This window comes from Hypanus sabinus, chromosome 4, assembly GCF_030144855.1.
Source record: "Hypanus sabinus isolate sHypSab1 chromosome 4, sHypSab1.hap1, whole genome shotgun sequence".
Taxonomy (NCBI): Eukaryota; Metazoa; Chordata; class Chondrichthyes; order Myliobatiformes; family Dasyatidae; genus Hypanus; species Hypanus sabinus.
In genome coordinates, this window is record NC_082709.1 from 69297509 (window position 1) to 69321965 (window position 24457).

General features: G+C 39.9%; 1 protein-coding gene across 3 annotated transcripts in view; it reads right to left on the bottom strand.

The window, feature by feature from the left end:
* Positions 1–24457, bottom strand: part of LOC132392864 (sperm-associated antigen 16 protein) — a 777809-nt gene that overhangs the window by 698308 nt on the left and 55044 nt on the right. For all 3 annotated transcript variants that reach the window (XM_059967355.1, XM_059967357.1, XM_059967356.1), the window contains exons 9-10: positions 22306–22430; positions 4455–4588 (exon numbers count right to left, since the gene is read on the bottom strand). In XM_059967355.1, the coding sequence (XP_059823338.1) occupies positions 4455–4588; positions 22306–22430 (259 nt within the window). The remainder of the gene's footprint in view (positions 1–4454; positions 4589–22305; positions 22431–24457) is intronic.

The window sequence follows — 24457 nt, forward strand, 5'->3', positions numbered from 1 at the left end:
AACTCAAGGTAGCGGCAAAAGGGTGGACCTACCTAGCGAAGGTGAGGACACAGCGAGACAGTTCCAGAACAACAAAAGACAGTTCCTTAACTGGACACAGCAAGGTCCAGTCTTGCTCCAGTGGTAGAACTAGACAGCGAGGCACCCAGGCGAGAGCGTATCAGGCAAGGATCCCAGGCGAGAGTTTAAGTTAAACTGTATTCACAGAGGGGTGGGTGCTTGATAACTGTGGCAATACTTGCACAATACAACTGACTATAAGGTATGATTAGGTAGTATTAATGGTAGCAACTCATCAGTCAGATATGCTCTATGTCTCTTATGCGCACATTGATAAGGAGAATTATGACAAACCCATAAATTTCCGGATGACCCTTCAACTTCAGTCTCTGAGGCCATGGTCTAGGCATCCTTCAAGAACATGAATTCATGAAAGGCATCTGCAACAGATGGTGTACCTGGCTGAGTACTAAAGATCTTTGAAGACCAATTGGCTGGAGTATTTGTCAACATTTTCATCCTCCTGCTTCTCTAGTCTAAGGTTTCCACCTGCTTCAAAAAGTAACTGCTCACATCAACTTAAATGAAGTTATTCAAGTGGCTGGTTACGGCAGAAATAAATTCTTGCCTCAGAGATTACCTATATCTGTTCCAATTTGCCTACCATGACAAAGGATCAACAGCAGATGCAATTTCTTTGGCTGTTAACTCTGCCCTGGACCATCTGAACATTAGGAACTCAATATCATCAACTACAGTTCACTGTACAAAACAATCATCTCATCCAAACTCATCATCAAGCTTCAAGACCTGGACTTCTGTAACTTCCTCTGCAACTGTATACTTGACTTCCTCATCAGCAGACCTCAATCAGTGAGGATTGGTAATGACAGCTCCAATGCCATCTTAAAATTCACAAACAACACTACTGTTTTTGGCTGAATCATAGGTAGTGATGAATCAGCTTATAAAGTGGCATAGGACACATGGTCGAGTGGAGCAACAATCTCCAGCAAAACTACAGGAAAGTAAAGGAGGGCACCAGTCTGCATTGGGGGATCATAGAAACATAGAAAATAGGTGCAGGAGTAGGCCATTTGGCCCTTCGAGCCTGCACCGCCATTCAGTATAATCATGGCTGATCATCCAACTCAGAACCCTGTACCTGCTTTCTCTCCATACCCCCTGATCCCTTTCGCCACAAGGGTCATATCTAACTTCCTCTTAAGTATAGCCAATGAACCGGCCTCAACTGTTTCCTGTGGCAGAGAATTCCACAGATTCACCACCCCTGCATGAAGAAGTTCTTCCTCATCTCAGTCCTACAATGCTTCCCCTTTATCCTTAAACTGTGACCCCTCATTCCAGACCTCCCCAACATCAGAAACAATCTTCCTGCATCTAGCCTGTCCAATCCCTTTAGAATTTTATACGTTTCAATAAGATCCCCCCTCAATCTTCTAAATTCCAGTGAGTATAAGCCCTGTCGATCCAGTCTTACTTCATACGAAGGTCTTGCCATCCCAGGAATCAATCTGGTGAACCTTCTCTGTACTCCCTCTATGGCAAGAATGTCTTTCCTCAGATTAGGGCACCAAAACTGCACATAATATTCTAGGTGCAGTCTCACCAAGGCCTTGTACAACTGCAGTAGAACCTCCCTGCTCCTGTACTCAAATCCTTTTGCTATGAGCGCCAACATACCATTTGCCTTTTTCACCACCTGCTGTACCTGCATGCCCACCTTCAATGACTGGTGTACAATGACACCCAGGTCTCGTTGCATCTACCCTTTTCCTGATCGGCCACCGTTCAGATAATAATTTGTTTTCCTGTTCTTGCAGCCAAAGTGGATAACCTCACATTTATCCACATTAAATTTCATCTGCCATGAATTTGCCCACTTACTTAACCTATCCAAGTCACCCTGCATCCTCTCAGCATCCTCCTCATAGCTAACACCGCCACCCAGCTTCGTGTCATCCGCAAACTTGGAGATGCTGCATTTAATATCAGTGGATATTAAATATATATCATATATTAAATATATATTATATATATTAAATATATATAATATATATAAATAAATATATTTAATATCACTGGATCAGCAGTGGAGCTTTAAGTTCTTGGGCATTAACATGTCAGATGACTTGTTCCAGACCCAGAACTTTGATGCACTCATAAGGAAAGAGCACCAGTGTCTTTAATTTCTAGGGAGGTTAAGTGGGAAGATCTTATCATTAAACACTCTGACACACTTCAGCAGATTACTTTAGAAAGCATTCTGACAGGTTGTATCATAATCTGATACGGCAATTTAAATGTTATGGGGCCTAGTAATGATTCTACCAAATAATGGTCAGCATACAATAAAATAGTTAAACCTATCAAAGAATTTTCCAGTTAAGATAATGTCAAGCTATGTTTCTGTCAGGATTATGGCTCAGACTTATTGTTTTTTTACAGTTTTGTGGACAGAGAGGGGAGTTAGGGGTTAGGTTATGGTTTAGTAACAATGATGGTGTGGAGTTAGAAGTAAGGCCTCCACACCGCACCCTGTGTTCAAAGGCCAATGCTGTGGACAGATGACAAAGGACATTCAGAGTCTAGACTTACACTCCATGCTCAATGGCCAATAATGTGAACATGAAATAAAGTACATCTGGAGTGTACACCTCTGCTTGAGTTCAAAGGCCAGCAATGTGGACCGATGACAAAAGACATCTGTGGATATTGGGCTGTCCCACATTCAGATGAGTCTGTGCGAGGAGGAGGCATGAAGACTGGTCAGTCAGTGTACCTGGAGCTCTGGTCCCATCATCATCTAATTCAGGGTTAATACCAAAGATCAGAGCCTGAAGGCCAAACAGAAGCCTGGAAGTGGAAGCCTGATGACTGGAGCCTGGAGAATGGAGTTTGGATCCTGGGGTTGGAGGGTTGTCTGTGTGTGGAGGCGAGTTGGAGGGAGGGTGGGAGTGTTGAAAGGGGCTTATTTTAACATTAATGTTTTGTTACTTACTGTATTCTCTGTTGTTCTGCCAAGCATTATGAGCATGTTACATAGGTGCGGGAACGTGAGGCGACACTTTTGGGCTGGCTCCAGCACGTTGATATATGTGTTGGTTTATACAAATTACTCATTGCACTGTATATTTTAATGTACATGTGATAAATAAATCTGAATCTGAGGATTCTAGTCAATGGTGATCCAAGCCTTGAACCTGGAATGGGCTGGTAAGAGCAAGAAAATACCATCGCCAAACTAGAATTGCACTGCATTTCTGCATAAAAAATCAAAATTTCATGACATATGTGAGTGATGATAATCCTGATTCTGATACGGGTCTCTATTGTGGACTGAAAGTAGGAAGGGAGCAAGAAGAGGGGAATTATGCTGGGATAAGGGGAAGAGAGAGGGGAGGAAGCAGAAAGCACCAAAGAGATATTCTGTAATGATCAATAAACCAATTGTTTGGATTAAAATGACCTTGCCTGCTGTCTACACTCACACCACCTCCCCACCCCTGGCACTCCTTTGCCACATGTCCCACACTCCTCCCATGGCGCTCCACCCTTACCATTCCCAAAATTTTTGCTTCCACCAGATTTACAAACTTGCTCTCCACTCCACAATGACAAATACACTAACATGCAAAAGTCTTCAGCACACTAGCTATATACAGTATATGTGCCTAAGACTTTCGATGCATTTTGTTAAACTTTTCAATAAATGCAGGAAATTTTGAATCTGAGAGAATGAAAACAATCTTTGGTATCAACTTTGTCCAAAAGTTTAAGATAGTGAAATAGATTTCAAGACACACATATCACAAACATAGGAATGTTAAATAAGCTGAACATTTATTTTAAATTGAATAAAGATATGTATTATATGTACACATAGTTTGAAAATTGGTATAGATTAACTTAATTGTGATGTACATTAAAAGATAACAACTTATTACCAACAATTTCACTAATTTGGTCTTTTCAGAATGCTCACTGCAATTTTCTTAAAGCATTCTAAAATGTATTTAGCAAATTCTGTAAGTCACCGATACTGTAAATACGGTATCTAGTTATGATTCTGTAAACACCTTAGTAGTTCTATGTAATTCCTGGCATCAAAATTCACCATCCTAGAACATTAGTAAGATCACAAATTTGCATACAAAATCTTGACCTCTGCAAAACTAAAAGCAGAGCAAATATAATCAATGTTTATCAACATTAGAACACTAGAACCACATCTATGTTGAGTATTCAATGTCAAAATAAGTCACTGGAGATGAGAGCCAATTCCTACCATCAAAACTGCTGAAATTTAATGCCTACAGCTTGCCCAAGGAGCCTTAAACCTGAAAATGTATTTGTTTCACTCCAATGTAAAAAAAAACATATTCCCAATCTCAAACGAATGCTGACAATGATAATATATGTATTTTACTTACCAGCTCACTGCCAGCTCATGAACTTTGAGAGTCTTTGTCATTTTACATCCACCTGTTCGAAGCAAAATACTGGGAGTACTTTTCATCTGAGCAAGGTAAGGGTTCACTCTTGTGTCAATAGGAAAGTCAGAATCCTATCAATACAAAAATATGTATTATTATCTTCTTTATCTGTTGAGTAAATAAATTATTTGAATATTATTTCATCTTTAAAGGTCATAATAAAATGTTAACCAATGCTCAGAACAACGTCCGGTACTAGCACATCAAACACAACTAAAATTATGATTTACTAGAGCAACCAATGAACATAACATAATAAATGTTACACCACCATTATGTTCTCACAATTAACTTTCATTTATAAATTATCATATTAATTTCTGATTTGTCAGAAACACACAGCTAACAGTAATTCCATGAATAATTTCCTACCAGTTATATTTAGTATATTAACTTTAATGATGCAAAGAAAATTTTCAGGTTATAAGCACGTCCTTTCATAATAATCAAAATCATTCCTCCAGCCACAATGACTATTAGGGCACCTTAAATATGACATTGTGCTTTACAGCATAGGTGAATCCTAGAACAACAGTGCTCCAAATTCCACTAGATAAAGTCTTGTGCATCTACAATTTTTGAATTAATTCTCTTGTATGTTCTACATTAGATGCTATTTGGAGATAATTACCTTGCCCTTTTTATCTTTTGGGGTCTATCAACCCAAATGCAACAGAGGGAGAGGTTAAGATACAAAAGTTTGTTTCTCTAGAAGCATTTCAAATATCTGTGCCATGCGTAGTTTTCAGAGAGACAAGTGAAGTGTTCTACTTCAGAATCAGAGTCAGGTTTACTATCACCGGCATGTGCAGCGAAATTTGTTAACTTAGCAGCAGCAGTTCAATGCAATACATAATATAGAAGAAGAAGAAGAAATAAATACATATATATATATAAAAATAAATCAATCAATTACAGTATACGTATATTGAACAGCGCAAAAACAGAAATAATATATATTGAAAAGTGAGGTAGTGTCCGAGGGTTCAATGTCCATTTAGGAATCAGATAGCAGAGGGGAAGATGCTGTTCCTGAATCATAAGTGTGTACCTTCAGGCTTCTGTACCTCCTACCTGATGGTAACAGTGGGAAAAGGGCATGCCCTGGGAGATGGTGGTGCTTATTAGTGGACGCTGCCTTTCTGAGACATCACTCCTTGCAGATGTCCTGGGTGCTTTGTAGGCTAGTACCCAAGATGGAGTCCACTAAATTTGCATCTCTCTGCAGCTTCTTTCAATCTTGTGCAGTAGCCCCCCACCACCCCCACATACCAGACAATGATGCAGCCTATTAGAATGTTCTCCACGGTACACCTATAGAAGTGTTTGAGTGTATTTGTTGACATGCCAAATCTCTTTAAACTTCTAATGAAGTATAGCCGCTGTCTTGCCTTCTTTATAACTGAATCGATATGTTGGGACCAGGTTAGATCCTCAGAGATCTTGACACCCAGGAACTTGAAACTGCGCACACTCTCCACTTCTGATCCCTCTCTGAGGATTGGTATGTATTCTTTCATCATACCCTTCCCGGCATTGAGTGCCATATTGTTGCTGTGACACCACTCAACTAACTGGCATATCTCAATCTTGTATGCCCTCTCGTCACCACCTGAGATTCTACCAACAATGGCTGTATCATCAACAAACTTATAGATGGTACTTGAGCTATGCCTAGCCACACAATTATGGGTATACAGAGAGTAGAGCAGTGGACTAAGCACGCACGCCTGAGGTGTACCAGTGGTGATCGTCAATGAGGAGGAGATGTTATCACCAATCAGCACAGATTATGGGCTTCTGGTTATGAAGTCGAAGATCCAATTGCTGAGGGAGGTACAGTGGCCCAAGTTTTGTAATTTCTCAATTGGGATTGTGGGAATGATGGTATTAACTGCTGAATATAGTCGATGAACAGCATCTTGACATAGGTCTGTGTTGTCCAGGTGGTCTAAAGCTGTGTGAAGAGCCATTGAGATTGCACCTGCCGTTAACCTATAATGGCAATAAGCAAATTTCAGTGAGTCCAGGCCCTTGCTGAGGCAGGAGTTCAGTCTAATCATGACCAATGTCTCAAAGCATTTCATCACTGTAGAGCCAATAGTCATTAAGCAACTCATATTATACTTCTTAGGCATTACTCTACTTTGACATATTTGTGCAGCATGTTGCACAACAGGAAGGATTAAGACGGAAATGATTCAAGAACAAAAAATGGAAACTCATTGGCCTTTCCTCAAATGAAAATTTCAATAACTAAACTTTTGGATAACTAATGTTTTGCATCATCAATGCTTCAATTCATTTGCCTCCATGCCAGGTCAAAGCACCCACAAAGCTACAGATTCTCAAGATGGTCATGTACACATATCCAATCAGCAGAATTATTGAAGAATGCCATATAATTGTTCAATCAAAGCCCTCACTTTTCCACATATTAGTGTCCATACCCTGATTTCTAACAGGATCCATAAATCAAGTATTCAGATTACACTTTCCCCTAACATTTAGCCTAATAGCACTTGAACTTGAGGGAATAGCTTGCAACTGGCATAAGATAAAACACCATAATAGTTACTAGGATACTAGACAGAATGACACACATAGTATTTAATCATACAATTTATTTATTTTCCACAGATCTGAGGACCAGTAAATAGATTCAAAAACATGAAGGAAAGACAAAAGTTATTTGAGATAAGATGGTATGTGACTTAGGAGGAATTCCTTTCTTGAAGATGATGACTTTTCCATGCACCTGTGATTCTTGTCCTTGTTGGTGAGGAAGGCAGTGTGTTTGGTGGTGGAGGGAATAAATATTTAGAACAGTTGTGTTACAAACCCCGTAACTGGGTGACTTACCCAGTTGAGGTCCATTGAAGTCTGATGGTACTATTTTTAACAGTATTTATTAGTAAAAATACACAAAAATAATATCAATGCAACCATACAGATAATATACATTGTCAATACTAAATCTAAAAGTGCGGGTATAATAATAATAAGAAGAAATAAGCTCTATCCTTGTCTAGGGGATAAATGTATTGTCCGATGGAAATATAAAAGTCACTCAATTCATTCAGGCTGCAGCCTTTTGGTTGTCACTGTGTTGCACTTTGTTGGAGAGAGAGAGAAATAGGAATAGAATGGGAACAGGTACCGCTACCGGTTTTCCAACCTTTATTATTTCGCTCCTTCGGGAGTCCCGTTGGTGTGGCCGTTCACTTGTGGCCTCTCCTTTAGCTAAAGCCGTTCTTCTGTGGTGAGGCCGCCAATCCCAAGCAAAGGGAACGGATGCACACGAGCCCCCCACCGGCTGTCGCTATTAAACGCTGTCACGGGATTTCTAACATTTCTCCTGGTGCATCTGAAGGGGTTGTTCCCCAGACCCTCTTTTATCCTTACTCATGGATGATGCAATCCCTCAACCAGCCCACTCTGGTCGTCCCCTGAGGGTTTCAATGAATAGTACAGTACTCAATACACAATTCCGTCTCCAAGAGACAATGGTCATTATCCGTGGCTTTGTCTTGCTGAGGCCAGGACACATTCCAAATCCTTGAGGATTCTCTCTCATTTCCTGGGTCCCAGACCCAAATTAATAGTGATTCTCAAAAAGGAGGGGGCGACTTTGTACCCTTCAGCCCCTCAGAGTTGTGGCACATTCGTAACAGTTAATAGAGTACTGATCAAATAGCCTGCTTTATCTTGGATTGTGTTTAATTTCTTGAGAGATGCCATTAGGCACACCCATCCAGACACATTCCTAACTACATGCACAAAATGCTGGATGAACACAACAGGGCAGGCAGCATCAATGGAAAAGCTTAGAGTCCAAAATCCTCTGGTAGGACTGGAGAAAAAAAGCTGAGAAGATTTAAAAGGAGAGGGGAGGAGAGGGGAGGGAGAAACTACCTCTTGACCACCTTTGAGCTCATCTTCAAGGAGCATTGCTGCAAGAAGCAGCATTCATCATCAGGAACTTAACCATCTAGGTTATACTCTCTTCTCACTGCTGCCATCAGGGAGGTGGTGCACGAGCCTCAAGACTCACACCAACAGGTTCAAGAAAAGTTACTACTCCTCAAAAAATCAGGCTGTTGAACAAAAGGGGATAACATCACTCAATTTCATTTGCCTCATCACTGAAATGTTTTCACAACCAATGGACTCACTTTCAGGGATTCTTTATCTCATATTCTCGATATATATTGCTTATTTATTTATTCTTAGTGAAGCTAAGAGCTGGAAAGTTGATTGGCAAAAGGGATACAGAGCTGGAGAAGGGAGAGGATCATGCGACAGGAGGCCTCGGGAGGAAAAAAGGGGGAGTGGAGCACTAGAGGGAGATGGGAGCAGGCAAGGAGTGATTGTGAGAGGGACAGAGAGAGAAAAAAGAGAAAGGGGAGGGGGAAGAGAGAGAGAGAGAGGAGAAGAATAAATAAATAAATAAATAAATAAATAAATAAGGGATGGGATAAGAAGGAGAGGGAGGGCATTAACAGAAGTTAGAGAAATCAATGTTCATGCCATCAGGTTGGAGGCTACCCAGACAGAATACAAGGCCATGGATTGGCATATCAGAATGGGAATGAGACATGGAATTAAAATGTGTGGGCACTGGGAGACCCTGCTTTCTCTGGCGGACAGAGTGTAGGTGTCAGCGAAACAGTCTCCCAGTCTGCGTCGGGTCTCACCAATATATAGAAGGCCGCACTGGGAGCACCGGATGTAGTATATCACACCAGCCAACTCACAGGTGAAGTGTCGCCTCACCTGGAAGGACTATCTGGGGTGCTGCTTCCTTCATGAATGCTGAGGTTGTTGACTTCATTAACTTTGCCTCCAACTTTCACCCTGCCCTCAAATTTACCTGGTCCATTTCCGTCACATCCCTCCCCTTTCTTGATCTTTCAGTCTATATCGCTGGAGATGGCTTATCTACTGATGTCTACAAGAAGCCTACAGACTCTCACAGCTACCTGGACTATTCCTCTTCCCACCGTCTTGCAAAAATGCCATCCTCTTTTCGCAATTCCTCTGCCTCCACTGCATCTGCTCTCAGGATTAGGTTTTTCATTCCAGGATGAAGAAGATGACTTCCTTTTTTAAAGAAAGGGGCTTCCCTTCCTCCACCATCAAATCAGCTCTCAAACACATCTCTCCCATTTCACACACACCTGCTCTTACCCCATCCTCACGCCACCCCACTAGGGATAGAGTTCCCCTTGTTCTTACCTACCACCCCACCAGCCTCCAGTTCCAACATATAATACTCCGTAACTTCCGCCACCTCCAATGGGATCCCACCACCAAGCACATCTCCCCACCCACCTTTCTGCTTTCCACAGGGATCGCTCCCTACGCAACTCCCTTATCCCTTCCCACCGATCTCTCCCCCGGCACTTATCCATGTAAGCGGAACAAGTGCTATACCTGCCCTTATACTTCCTCCCTCACCACCATTCAGGGCCCCAGACACCAGGGCACCAGGTGAGGCAACACTGGTGTGATATACTGCGCCTGGTGCTCCTGGTGCGGTCTTCTATATATTGGTGAGACCTGACATAGACTGGGAGACCATTTCGCTGAACATCAATGCTCTGCCCACCAAAGAAAGCAGGATCTCCCAGTGGCCACACATTTTAATTCCACTTCCCATTCCCATTCTGATATGTCTATCCATGGCCTCCTCTACTGTCAAGATGAAGCCACACTTAGGTTGGAGGAATAGCACTTTATATTCCTCCTGGGTAGCCTCCAACCTGATGGCATGAACATTAATTTCTTTAACTTCCATTAATGCACCTTCTTCCCTTCTTACCCCATCCTTTATTTATTTTTTTGTTTGTTTATCCATCCCCCCTTTTTTCCTCTTTTTTTCTCTCTCTGTCCCTCTCACAATCACTCCTTGCCTGCTTTCTATCTCCCTCTGATGCTCCCCTTCCCCTTTCTTGCTCCCTAGGCCTCTCGTCCCATGATTCTCTCCTTTCTCCAGCTGTGTATCCCTTTTGCCAATCAACTTTCCAGCTCTTAGCTTCATCCCTCCCCCTCCTGTCTTCTCCTGTCATTTCGGATTTCCCCCTCCCCCTTTAAAATCAAACTATTTAAATAGTTTTCCAGTTATCAAAAGAGGGTATTATGGAATTACCTAACTGGGAATCAAAATCTAGTGATGATAGTGGCTTTGTCAGCCTAAAGTGTTGATCTTCAAATACACTTTTCATCAACTGACCAAGGGCTGTGGAGGTGCATTTTATCTTATACTAAAAAATTGTATATGTGACATGTTTTCTCAAGCCTTGTCATTAACCTTTATTGCTGCAGCAGAGCATGGTACCGAGGGGACAGGTTGATAGAGGTCTAGGCCTTGCAGACATTGAATATAAGGTCCTCCTTATATGCACTGGTAAATCAGATGATGAAGTTGTGATCTCGGCCTCAGGGTCATCTTAAGTATTGCTGCTTCTCTACAGAGATCTTGATCTGGGGTATAGTTATCATAAGCTGAAAGGTTTCTCATTAATTCCAATCCGCAAGACACTTGTTGGTGAAAATGAGCAGCATTAGAGCAAGAAAGATTGAGCTAAATGTTGAGCATTGATGCAGCTTTATCTAACACTTATCTTTACTGTTGTGTACCGTTAGTTTGTATCATGGCTCACTTGCCCTTAAGGAGTAAAGACAGGTTTCTGTGGATGATCAGGTCAATTTCTTGACGATCGATAAGAACCAACAACTTTAGAGAGGTTGAAAGCAGTTGATCTAATGGCAAATGCTTTGACAGTAAAGATCATGACCCCTGAGCTTCTAGACAGCCAAAAATCAAATTGCAATTCAGAGAGCAATGACATTGCATGGCATTTAGCTGTAAGACCCTCTGTAATATCACAGTTGGATTTAACTCCTTTCTTGAAGATGAACCAGGATTACAGCATCCCTGATGTACCTTTGTATTTTCTCCTTTCCAGATTTTGATGATAAAATTATGTATTTGTATTGAAGCTCTTCAACGGGTAAATTTTAGGATTTCAACAGTCATGTTGGCTGATTTAAAAAGTTTTGTGATTTTTAAAGTACAGCACTGGACTTCTCAACTTCTGTGGAACAAAATTGGAATAAATTAAATGTGGTGAATTTTATAGACAAGGATTGTTGTAAGGGATAGGGAGTAAGATGCTAATTTAAAATGCAAGACCTCCAGGGTTATTATCTCAGGATTGCTAAATGTACCACATGCTAGTGAGGCCAGAACCTGGAAGATCATACAGCAACTCTTTAGCCATGTGTTAAATTGTAAGAGGGAGGGCATAAGATTTTTGGATCATTGGGCTCTATTCCAGAGAAGGTGGGACCTGTACTGAAAGGAATGACTTGCACCTGAACTAGAGGGGGACTAATATCCTGTTAGGAAGGCTTGTTAATGCTGCATGGTGGAGTGTAAACTGGTGTTGCAAGGGGATGAGAACCAGAGTGCCAGAACAGTGAGTGGAGAGCTTGCGGAGGCAGATGTAGGTAAGATCTTGGACAAAGTTAGGAATCAAAAGGTTGAGCATGGTGCGACTAGTACCCTGAGCTGCATAGATTTCAATGCAAGTCTCATTGGAAAGGCAGATAATAGTGTAGAAGATGAGGTAGCTCATTTACAAACAGAGGCAAAGAGGCTGTGGATAGGGCAAAATTGCAGTCAACGAGATGAGTTGCAATGTGAAAGGCTAACAGAATTGAGAAGGGTGAAAATCAGGACTGAAGGCGTTGTATTTGAATGTGTGCAGTATACAGAATAAGGCATATGAACTTGCAGCACTGTGGCAGATTGGCATGTATGCCTTTGTTGGCATCACTGAATCATGGCTGAAGGAAGATTTCAGCTGGAAGCTGAAATCTTAATATGTCTAAGGGTACATATTGTATTGAAAGAACACACATGAAGACTGAGGGGGGCAACATTGTTTAGTTGATAAAAATGAAATCAAATCATTAGAAAGAGGTGACAGGCTCAGAAGGTGTTGAAGCATTGTGGATAAAGCTAAGTAGCTGCAAGTGCAAAAAGACCCTGATGGGAATTCTGTACAGACCCCAAACAGTGCTATAGATATAGCCTACAAATTACAATGTTTGTAGAATGGGAGATAGAAAATGCATGCCAAAAGGGCAATATTACAATAATCATGGGAGCTTCAATATGCAGATAGATTGGGAAAATTAGGTTGGAGCTGGACTTCAGGAGGGGGAATTTCTAGTGCGTCTATAAGATAGCTTTTAGAAGTTCATGGTTGAGCCAGTAGAGGATCAGCTATTCTGGATTATTTTGCATCAGTCTTCATGGCGAAAGATACTAGCAATATGGTGAAACTTTCAGGTGTCAGGGGTAATGAAGTGTGTGAATTTACCATAACCAGAGAGAAGGTTCTTGGGGAACTAAAAGGTCTGAAGATAGGTAAGTCACCTGGACCAGATGGTGTACACCCCAGAGTTCTGAAAGTTCTGAAAGAGGTAGAAAAACAAGTCATGGAGGCATTAGTAATGATCTTTCAAGACTCACTAGATTCTGTTATGGTTCCAAAAGACTGGAAAATTGTAAACGTCACTCCACTCTTCGCTCTTCAAGAAGGGAGAGAGGCAGAAGAAAGGAAACTATAGGCCAGTTAGTCTGACCTCAGTGGTTGAGAAGATGTTGGAGTCAATTATTAAGGATGAGATCTCAGGGCACTCAGAGGCACAGGATTAAATAGGCCTTCATCAGCATGGTTTTCTCATGGGAAAATCTTGCCTGACAAATCTATTGGAGTTATTTGAAGAAATAACAAGCAGGATAGACAAAGGAGAAACGGTTGATGTTCAGAAGACACTTGACAAGGCTCCATACATGATAAATAGATAGATAAAACTGTAGCTGATTGACAGCAGACAAAGAGTGGGAATAAAGGAAGTCTTTTCTGGCTGGTAGCTAGTGGTGTTCCATGAGGGCCTGTGTCGAGACTGATTCTTTTTACAGTATATGTCAATGATTTGAATGGAAGGATTAATGGCTTTGTTGCAAAGTTTGCAGGCAATATGAAAGTAAGTGGAGGGGCAGGCAGTTTTGAGCAAAAAGGCTACAAAAGGACTTAGACACATTAGGAGAATGGGAAAAGAAATGGCAGATGGAATACAGTATCTGGAAGAGTCATGCACTTTGGTAAAAGGAATAAAAGAGTTGACTATTTTCTAAATTGAGAAAAAAATACAAAAAACTGAGGTGTAAAGGGACCTGGGAATCCTTGTGCAGGATTTCCTAAAGGTTAATTTTCAGGTTGAGTCTGTGGTGAGGAAGGCAAATAAAATGTTAGCAAAACAAAGCAACTGGTTCTGGATTACAAGGAGGAATGGAGATGGACTAACCCCTATTGACATCAATGGATCTGGGGTTGTGAGGGTAAACAGCTTTAAGCTCCTTAGCATCCACAACACTGAGGACCTCATGTGGTCTGTACATAGCAGCTGTGTGGTGAAAAAAGCACAACAGTGCCTCTTTCACCTCAGACAGTTGAGGAAGTTTGATATGGGTCCCCAAATCCTAAGATTTTTCTACAAGCACACCACTGAGAGAATCTGACTGGCTGCATCACTGCCTGATATGGGAACTGTACCTCCCCTAATTGTAGAATTCTGCAGAGATTGGTGTGGACAGCGCAACGCATCTGTAGTTGTGAACTTCCCATGATTCAGGACATTTAGAAAGATAGGTGTGTAAAAAGGGCCTGACGGATCATTGGGGACCTGAGCTACCCCAATCACAATCTATTCCAGCTGCCACCATCCAGGGATGGTATCCAGGGATACCGTAGCATAAAAGCCAGGACAAACAGGCTCTGGGACAGCTTCTTCCACCAGGCCATCAGAATGATTTGAGTGTATTTCTATGTTACATTGACTATTCTATTTATTATAAATTACTATGATTACACATTGCACACTTAGACGGAGACGTAACAATGTTTACTCCTCATGTATGTGAAGAATGTAAGAAATAAAGTCAATTCAATTCAAAATCAAGAGGACTAGAATATAAAAGCAAAGATGTAATGTTTAGATTTTATAAAGCACTAGTGAGATCTCATTTGTGAGCAGTTTTAGGCCTATTATCTTAAAAAGGATGTGCTGAAACTGGAGAAAGTTCAAAGAAAGTTTGCAATAATAATTCCAGGACTGAATGGCTTGTCATAGGAAGAGTGCCTGATGGCTCTGGGCCTGTATTCATTGAAATTCAGAAGAATGAGGGGTAACCTCATTGGAACCTACCGAACAGTGAAAAAGTGGATGTGGAGAGCATGTTTCCTATGGAAGGAGAGTCTAAGACTAGAGGATACAGCCACAGAATAGAGGGTCATCTTTTTATAACAAAGATGAGGAGGAATTTCTTTAGCCAGAGAGTGGCAAATCTGCAGAATCCCTTGCCACAGGCAGCTTTGGAGGCCAAGTCTATATATGTAAGGCAAGGATTGATAGATTCTTGATTGGTTAGGAAATGAAGGGATACAAGGAAATGGCAAGAGCTTGGGGCTGAGAGAAAAATTGGATCAGCTATGATGAAATGCCAAAGCAGTGCTGTTGGAATCAAGTGGCCTAGTCCTGTTATATCGTACCTTAAAGTTGGTAGAATCTGACACTTGAACTTGCCTTCACTGACATTGACTATTCAGTTATGGCACTATATTCAGGTTCTTAGAACCTGACTTCTGTTATTGATGGTCTTCATAATTTGTGCTCATGCTTGTATTTTAAAAGCCACCAGGCCCCCTATAGATACCAGCTATGTTTCTCATTCTCCATTTCCTCCAACACATCTCCCATTGCAGAGGTTGAAAACTTTGTCTCTCTCTTTATCTCTTGCAGTATATAACCATCTACAATTCAGTTCATTTTGAAAGATGCTGATTAGCCACTTGCCTTGCAGATTCAAACCATTTGATGAGTCAGAATTGTGAAGTTCTGAAAATGTTTGTTATGCACTTACGTAGCTCAGTGCTAAAAAGGAATTCAATTAGTTGCAACATATGTGGGAATACAAACTAGGACCTCATAGGTTAAATGTAAACTATCCTTTGGGCCAACTGGTCTCCTGCTGCAATTTTCAATTACATGAATATTAATACTTTAAACTTCTGTTCAGAGTCATAGTCATAAACTACTACAGCACAGAAACAGGCCCTTCAGCCTATCCATGCTGGACCAATAATCTGCCTAGTACCTGGACCGTAGCTCTCCAGACACCTCCCTTCTAAGTTCCTATCCAAATTTCTCTTAAATGTTGAAATTGAATCCGCATCCACCACTTGCACTGGTAACTTGCTCTGCACTTTCACCACCCTTTGAGTGAAGAAATTCCCCCTCATGTTCCCCTTAAATATTTCCCTTTCAGCCCTAACCCATGACTTCTAGTTGTAGTTCCACTCAATCTCAGTGGAAAAAGCCTACTTGTATTTACCCTATCTACCTCTCACAATTTTACCTCTATCAAATCTCCCTTCGATTGCCTACACCCTAGGAAATACAGTTCTAACCTTTAATCTTTCCTTACTCAGGTGCTTAAGTCTTGGGAAAACTCTTGTAAATTATCTTTGCATAATTTCTAACTTATTTAATCTTTCCTGTAGGTAGGTGACCAAAACTGCACACAATAATCCATGTTAGACCTCACCAATGTCTTTCATAATTTCCATATAACATCCTAACTCTTGTACTCAGTACATTGACTTATGAAGGCCGGAGTGCCAAAAGCATTCTTTATGACCCTATCACATGGGTCTGTGTTGGGACCGATTCTTTTTATGTTATATGTCAACAATTTGGATGACGGAGTGTTGTTGCAAAGTTTGCAGAATATACATAGATACATGGAGGGGCAGGTGGTTTTGAGGAAGTACAGAGACTACAGAAGGACTTCCAGATTAGGCAAATGGACAAAGAAATACAGTGTCAGGATGTGTCTGGTTATACACTTTTGTAGGAGAAATGAAAAGGTAGACTATTTTCTAGGTGGAGAGAAAATTCAAAAATCTGAGGTGCAAAGTCCTGGGAGAGTCCTTAGAAATCTAAAAGCTAGGGATTCCTTGTGCAAGATTCCTTAAAAGTTAGTTTGCAGGTTGAGTCTGTGGTGAGGAAGACAAATGCAATATTAGCATTCATTTCAGGAGGACTAGAATATAAAGGCTTTATAAAGCACTATTGAGGCCTCACTTGGAGTATTGTGAGCAGTTTTGGGCCTCTTATCATAAAAAATGAATGTTGAAACTAGAGATGGTTCAAAGGAGGCAAATGATTCCAGAATTGACAGCTTGCCATATGAAGACCATTTGATGCTCTAAGCCTGTGATTGACCATGGATTTGCGCCTTGGAAAGTTTCCAGGGCACAGGGTTGTATGGGAGACTGGCAGTTGCCCCTGCTGCAAGTCTCCCCTCTCCACGCCACCGATATTGTCCAAGGGAAGGGCAAGGGCTGATACAGCTTGGCACCTGTGTCGTCACAGAGCAATGTGTGGTTAAGTGTTGGTCAAGGACACAACACACCATCTTAGCTGAGGCTCGAACTAGTGACCTTCAGATCACTAGACCAATTCCTTAACCACTTGGCCACGGTACTACCACTTGAATACACAGGCCTGTATTCAATAGAATTCAGATGAAGGGTGACCTAATTGAAATCTACCGAATGGTGAAAGGCCTTAATAGAGTGACTGTGGAGAGGATGATTCCTATCGTAGGAGAATCTAAGACCAGAGGGCACAGCCTCAGAATAGAGAAGCGCCCTTTAAGAACAGAGATGAAGAGGAATTTCTTTAGCTGTAGAGTTACAAATTTATGCAATTCATTGCCACAGGCAGCTATAGAGTTCTTGTCTTTATATGTATTTAAGGCAGAGGCTGATAGATTCTTGATTGGTCAGGCAATGAAGGTGCTCCATATTACTCCAGTTCCCACACCTCTGCCAAATTAGTTTCAATCTTCCCCAGCAAAAATATAAAAATACAATAGGAAATTATTAAAATGGAAGCATTAAATATAGTGAAAATAATAATAAAACTATTAAGTCAAATTAAATCTATTCAACTGAACTAAATCAAGAAAGATAAACCAACATAATTAATACCTTGCCAATATCTTTCAAAACCTAGTTGAACTGATACTGGTACGGCCTGAAGATTTCCCCAATAGGAGATCTTGAGTAAGTCTGTGATTTGTTGGTGGATGCTTTATGGGGATTAAACATGCAATACCAATGTTCCCAGAGAGCATTTAGTTGAGTGGAATCCTGCACTTCAGCTTGAGCTCAGGAGTCCCACAAATCTGCCAGTTAAGATGTGCAGATGCAAAGTGATCTGTACATTGCATCTGTACACTGCATCTAACCCAAGACAGTATCACACCCTTTCAACTGATCTGCAGTCTGATCTAAAATCTCCTAAATCCCAATCCAATCGAATTCATTCAAAGTATCTGGATAGGCTAATTGTAGATATCTTTTCCTGACTGAAGAGTTACTGGAATACAGCCTAAAATATGCTTTGAAATTTTATATAACTCGAAGATCAGGAATAAATGAATCAAAGCTCTCAATGTAATACCTTCTTACAATACGTGCACAAATTGTGGATTTCTATTAAAACTGATTAATTTGTTACACATTCTTTTTCTGACTTACAAACTTCTTTCTTCACTTTCTCTCATGGTCCACTGTAATTTCCTATTCGATTCCTTCTTCAGCCCTTCATCTCTTCCACCTATCACCTCCCAACTTCTTACTTCAACACTCTCCCCCATTGAAGAGTCTCATTCCGAAATGCTGACTATTTATTCCTCCTCATAAATGCTCCCTGACCTGCTGAGTTCCTCCAGCATTTTGCGAGTTTTGCTTTGGACATCCAGCATCTGCAGAATCTTTTGCGTTTTTCTAGACAGGTAGTCAACAGAAACATACTGCCAGAGAGTTAGTAGAAGGCACATATGTTGGCAAAATATAAGAGTCATTTAGGCACAAGAACAGAAATACTGATCATATTCAGGCAGCAGTGGTAATATCACTGAGTGTACATTGGTGCAAGAGTCAAAAGACCACATACTGAAAGCAATCTAAGTATGTCTACATATAGCCAGATAGCTATCATACAAAGCATGTATAGAAGACAAATTTAGAAGAACTTCAAACTGAACATTCTGGCATTTCAGAATGAAGACAATAGCCAGAAGAGCCAGTTGGCAAGTATAGGCTCTGTCATTGTCCCCATATCATTGGGCAACAAATAGTACAGTAGAGATCTCAATGAGAATTATCAAAGAAGTACTGAAGTAACAAATATTACAAGGGTGCTCAGATTTAACAAGGGAGATATTGATCAGAAAATTTTAGTTAAGCTACTAAGTGTTTGATCTTAAATGTTAATTCCATTTATCTTTCCACAGGTATGTTTGACCGACTGGGTATTTCTTGCAATTTCTGTTATTAGGAAGGAACACCCATGGACCTCCCATGGAAAGCACATGCATTTAAGACATCATCAGTTTGGCAAATACAGATAGGATGGGAGTACCAGAAAGTCAATTCCCATAATAGCTAACTATTCTGGACTTTTCATTTCCCGTTGTTTCACAAAACAGTTATAGGGGAATGAATCCCATACAAAATGGATGTAATTTTCTTAAATTGTGAAAAGTGATATCTAAACACGTATTCCCATTTCAAATTAATGGATTTAGCTTCCTAAACTTGTTCCTTTTTTTGTAAGAAGTTTGAATGCAGGTACCCATCCTCCTATTATTGATCTGCTGTCTGAAACTGATTTTGATCATAGATTCATACCACTTGCAACTTTTTGAATTTTTTTAATTTATCTATAAACTGGCACATGTTGAAGAACTAGTCATTATCTTTATAAATAAGTGATCAGTTGCCAGGTCACTTACATTAAATGGCTCACTTTTGAGTAATTTTTCTGCTACGGAGCAGTCACTATTTATACAAACAGATGATTGTTTGATAGTTTCAATACATTCAATGAAAGTAATTTGTTACCAAATATAATTTCCTTTTTGGGCTTTAATTATTTTAATGTGTTGATTAATGTACTTTAATGCATGTTAGTATGTTTAGAACATAATAGGCAACATAAGAGACTGTGGATGCTGGAATCTGAAACAACACACAACCTGCTGGACAAACACAAGAGGCCAGTAGAAGGAAAGAAAATGTCAACCTTTTGGGCCAAAACCAGCATCAATATAGAGGTGAGATAGCCAGCACAGAGAAGGAGAGTAACAAGAAATTGTGTACAGTTTTGGTCACCGAATTATAGGAAAGATATCAATAAATTAGAGAGAGTGCAGAGACGATTTACTAGGATGTTATCTGGGTTTCAGCACTTAAGTTACAGAGAAAGGTTGAACAAGTTAGGTCTCTATTCATTGCAGCGTAGAAGGTTGAGGGGGGATTTGATCGAGGTATTTAAAATTTTGAGTGGGATAGATAGAGTTGACGTGAATAGGCTGTTTCCATTGAGAGTAGGGGAGATTCAAACGAGAGTACATGATTTGAGAGTTGGGGGCAGAAGTTTAAGAGAAACATGAGGGGGTATTTCTTTACTCAGAGAGTGATAGCTGTGTGGAATGAGCTTCCTGTAGAAGTAGTAGAGGCCAGTTCAGTTGTGTCATTTAAGGTAAAATTGGATAGGTGTATGGACAGGAAAGGAGTGGAGGGTTATGGGCTGAGTGCGGGTAGGTGGGACTAGGTGAGATTAAGAGTTCGGCACGGACTAGGAGGGCCAAGATGGCCTGTTTCCATGCTGTGATTGATATATGGTTATATGGTTAAGAAAGGATTTTGAGGTGATTGGTGTGCTCTGGAAAGGTATAAGATGACCAGCAAGTACTGCCAAGTAGGAGAGATGAGGGGGTTGAGTTGGAAGACTAACATGTGAATGATAGATAAAGGCAAACAAAGAAAAAGGGGAAAAAGAAGCAAAAAACAACTGACAAACAAGGTGGGGAGGGGCATGAAGGTGAGAGCCAGCTATTGGAGGGAGATAAAGAACACCAGTGTTGGATTAAGATAAACAAAAGAAAAGGGTAAAATAAACAACAGTTGGAACCCGATGAAAGTTTGTGGAGGTGGATAGGGAAAGAGGGCAGGGAAACTGTGAAATTGGTGGATGAAGTGAATGGAGCAGGAAGCATATATTTATTGTTGTGGGGGGTGGTTTGTTGGGTACAAAAACAGAGGACTTCAATGGCATCCATTCTTTTTGTCATCCACAAGATGATCATACCCCTACTTTTATAAGGTAATGAGGACAATTTTGCGTGTAGCTTGGATTTCCAGCATTTGCAGATTTTTTCTTGTTCGTAATAACTTACATCCAGTTTCTGACACAAAAAGAGAATTTGCAAATTATAACATCTCCTTCCATACCTTTATATCAGAGCTGCAAGGAACTACACCCTGTAGCCAATGTTTCACTCCCCCAATCTCACAGAAAACAAAGTATTTTTGTACTCTATCTGAGCCACATCTATTCTTACTCAATAAATTGTAAATCTTAAAATATTACATAACTTTGGTTCTGAAGCTGAAAGAAAATGTCTGGGATGGGTGGTTTATTGAGGCAGTGAGAGAAGAAGCTGATTTCCAAGATGTACTACTCTGTGTTTTTTTGGCAGCCATGAGTAGTACGGTTTCTGTATCAAGCTGTGATGCATCCAGATAAGATGCTTTCTATTGTGTGGCTATAAAAATTAGAAGGTCAAAGTGGACATGCTCAATTTCTTTAGCCTTCTTCAGAAGTAGAGGGGTTGGTAAGCTTTCTTGGTCATGGCATTAAAATGATTAGACCAGGAAAGGCTACTGACGATGATCACCCCTAGGAATTTGAAACTCTCATCCTCAGCACTGTTGCAGCACTGCTGTAAGCAGGAGCATCTGTACTAACCAACATTCCCTTCACACCCCACCCCACCCCCCCCCCGCACTTTCCTGAAGTCAGTAACAAACTTTTGTTTTGCTGACATTGAGAGAAAGGTTGTTATGACCCCACATCACTAGACACTCTATCTCCTTCTTGACTCTGGCTCATCAATATTTGAAATATGGTCCATTACACTCGTATCATATATAAATTTTCAGATGGCGTTAGAACAAAATATAGCCATGTAATCATGAATCTACAGGGAGTAGAGTAGGGATGCAAAGAATTATCTCCAACAGACCACATTGGCCTTTGCATCAATTAAATTTTTCAAGATTTGATTTAAAGACATTTCTGGTTTTTAAGACATCTTATTTGATAGGAAGTAAGTGCTATTGATATATAGAGTTATCATTATTTTATTTAACAGTGGAAATGGCCAGTGGAATTGAAACACTGCTTCCCATGTACAAAGGTAGCAATAAGTCTCCAATTACTGAAAAATTCAGAGCCTGAGAGCTATCGAGTTTTATTGTAACAACGTATTCCTTCGTTACTGATGAAGAGCCCCTCCAGTTAATCAAGATAACTACAATTCCTGTCTTAGACAAGATTGTCTTTAGTACTAATAAAAATGGACTCCATTCTAGTAATAAGATGCCAAATTTTTGGCCTCCAGGCTAATCATCCTTAATTGTTTCACTTCAAGTGACACTGTGTAGCTTTACATTTAAAACAATTGGTTCACTTGCAATGTGGAAAATATTCAAAAAGTACATAAAAGAGTAATAGTAATTATAACCATACTTAAGTTGAAGATAAGCAATTTGTTTTTTCTTGGTAAGTTCACCTTTGGATGTTTGCTCAGCAAATACTTTCTTGAATCTAGAGATGGATCAGGTCCTTGCTCTCTGGCTTCACAAAGTGCTCTCAGACTGGGACCATCTTTCTTACTATCTCTGTAGCCTTTGTAACCTGTTAGAAATGGGATCAGTGGGTTCAAATGTAGTTCTGCAGGGAAAGTGCCACAAGATCTTAACATGAATTCATTAATTGTTTTGAAATTAAAAGATTTGTGTAAAAATTTACCAAAAATTAAGCAGTTTGAAACATTAAATTACAAATGGACAAAGGAACACAATGCTTATCTGTTTTATTCTTATTATCAAATATCATTTTTCCTCTAGGTTTATTATTTCTTCTTTCCATACTGACATGGATGTGCTCTTATTGAGGAGTTTCAAATTATGCAAGTTTAAAATTGCAAGATTGTTAGCTTGTAGATACCTTCTGTCATTTTACTTGTAGTATAATTGTTAATTTTGAAAAAAATGCTACATTTTCTTTCAATTACTTTCTGGACGTTAGAGCCATTTGAAATTATATTTAAAGAGCAGTCAGTAATAATTTGGTACTATTTGTACTTCTGGTTAAAATCATTTAGGTAGATAATGAAGTATGATGATTCTTACACAGATCAGTAGTGAGCACCACTTCCCATTTTCTTCCTGTATAAATTCAGCTCATCTATCACTCTATCCTCTGTTATGCAGCAGAGTATTTACCGCCAATCCTCTACCTCCTCAAGTACTATGTTCTTCTAATTTAGGCCTCTGCATCCTATAGTTAGTAGTAGCATATATTTATTGGTTTTCCTTATTTAAACCTTTCCTCTCCAAACTCCTAAGGACCTATATATTTGGTCACACCTTGAATTATCTGCCTAACCCTGGAAGCATTACTATTAAATGCAGTATGTAAATATCCACATCTCTCATCTTGATTAATAAATACAAAGGGTTATTTATAATTCAGCATTCACCATAACTTTATTTTCCACTTCCTTATGAGTGAAAGTGCCCCATATTAAACCAGCCTGTTAAGTTGTGATGCAAATGTGTGTCCTTTTTTGGGGTTGGTGGGTTAGAGTCCAGCGTAGTATGAATAGATGGGATTATTATTTATACTTAATTAAAGCCCTGGAATTTGTGAATTTCCTAGCTGTTCCACTGGGATGCAAGTAGTTTTAGTGTGAAGACTGAAAATATAACCACACCCTAAGAAAAGAGCAGATATCCAATTGTGCATCATGTTTGTCACTTCCAACTAAGAGTTTTCATTCCCTACACGTAAAGGCGAAGTCAATATCTTAACGATTGAAAAGGTGAAGAATATCAGCCTCCTATCCATTTCTGAAACTAAGCTCCACTTACTCAAGAATATGGCACCATTGTCACATTCTTAAGGAACAGTGTATACTCTCTGGATCACTGCATTGAACAAGGAAACACAATTTCCCTGTAAATGAATATTAATGGATACAATTTGTGATGAGAAATTAATTGGGATTTCTTTAAGGAAAATGACAGAGGTTAAATGAGAAGAATGCAAAAACGTTCTTTAACGTGACAGAAGATTTTTATAAAACTACTTTCTTAGAGTTAGTATTATCTGATAAGAAAATAAAGATTCCCACCAAGTAGCAGTTCTGTTAAGAGAAAACTTCAGAATTGCAAAATGCTAGCTTCATGACAAAGAGTGATTGACATTTCAGAGTGGTTGATGGTAATTACGCTGTGGTGGTCATATAGATAGATAGATAGATAGATAGATACTTTATTCATCCCCAAGGGGAAATTCAACATTTTTCCAGTGTCCCATACACTTATTGTAGCAAAACTAATTACATAGAGTATTTAACTCAGTGTAAATATGATATGCATCTAAAATCACCCTCCCAAAAAGCATTAATAAATAGCTTTTAAAAAGTTCTTAAATAGTTTACTAAAGTGCATTGGGTGGTAACTTAAGCTCAGTCCTAACCCCGGCACTTTAACATGTCTTGCCCCTGGTGGTTGAATTGTAGAGCCGAATGGCGTTGGAATGGCGAAAGGAGTATAATTAAGAGCTCCGCCACAGAAATCATATGATTAGTGAACCCTAATGTTCAAAAGCATACTTTTCTTTAGCATGGCAAATTCAAATGAATTCTGACCCTTAAG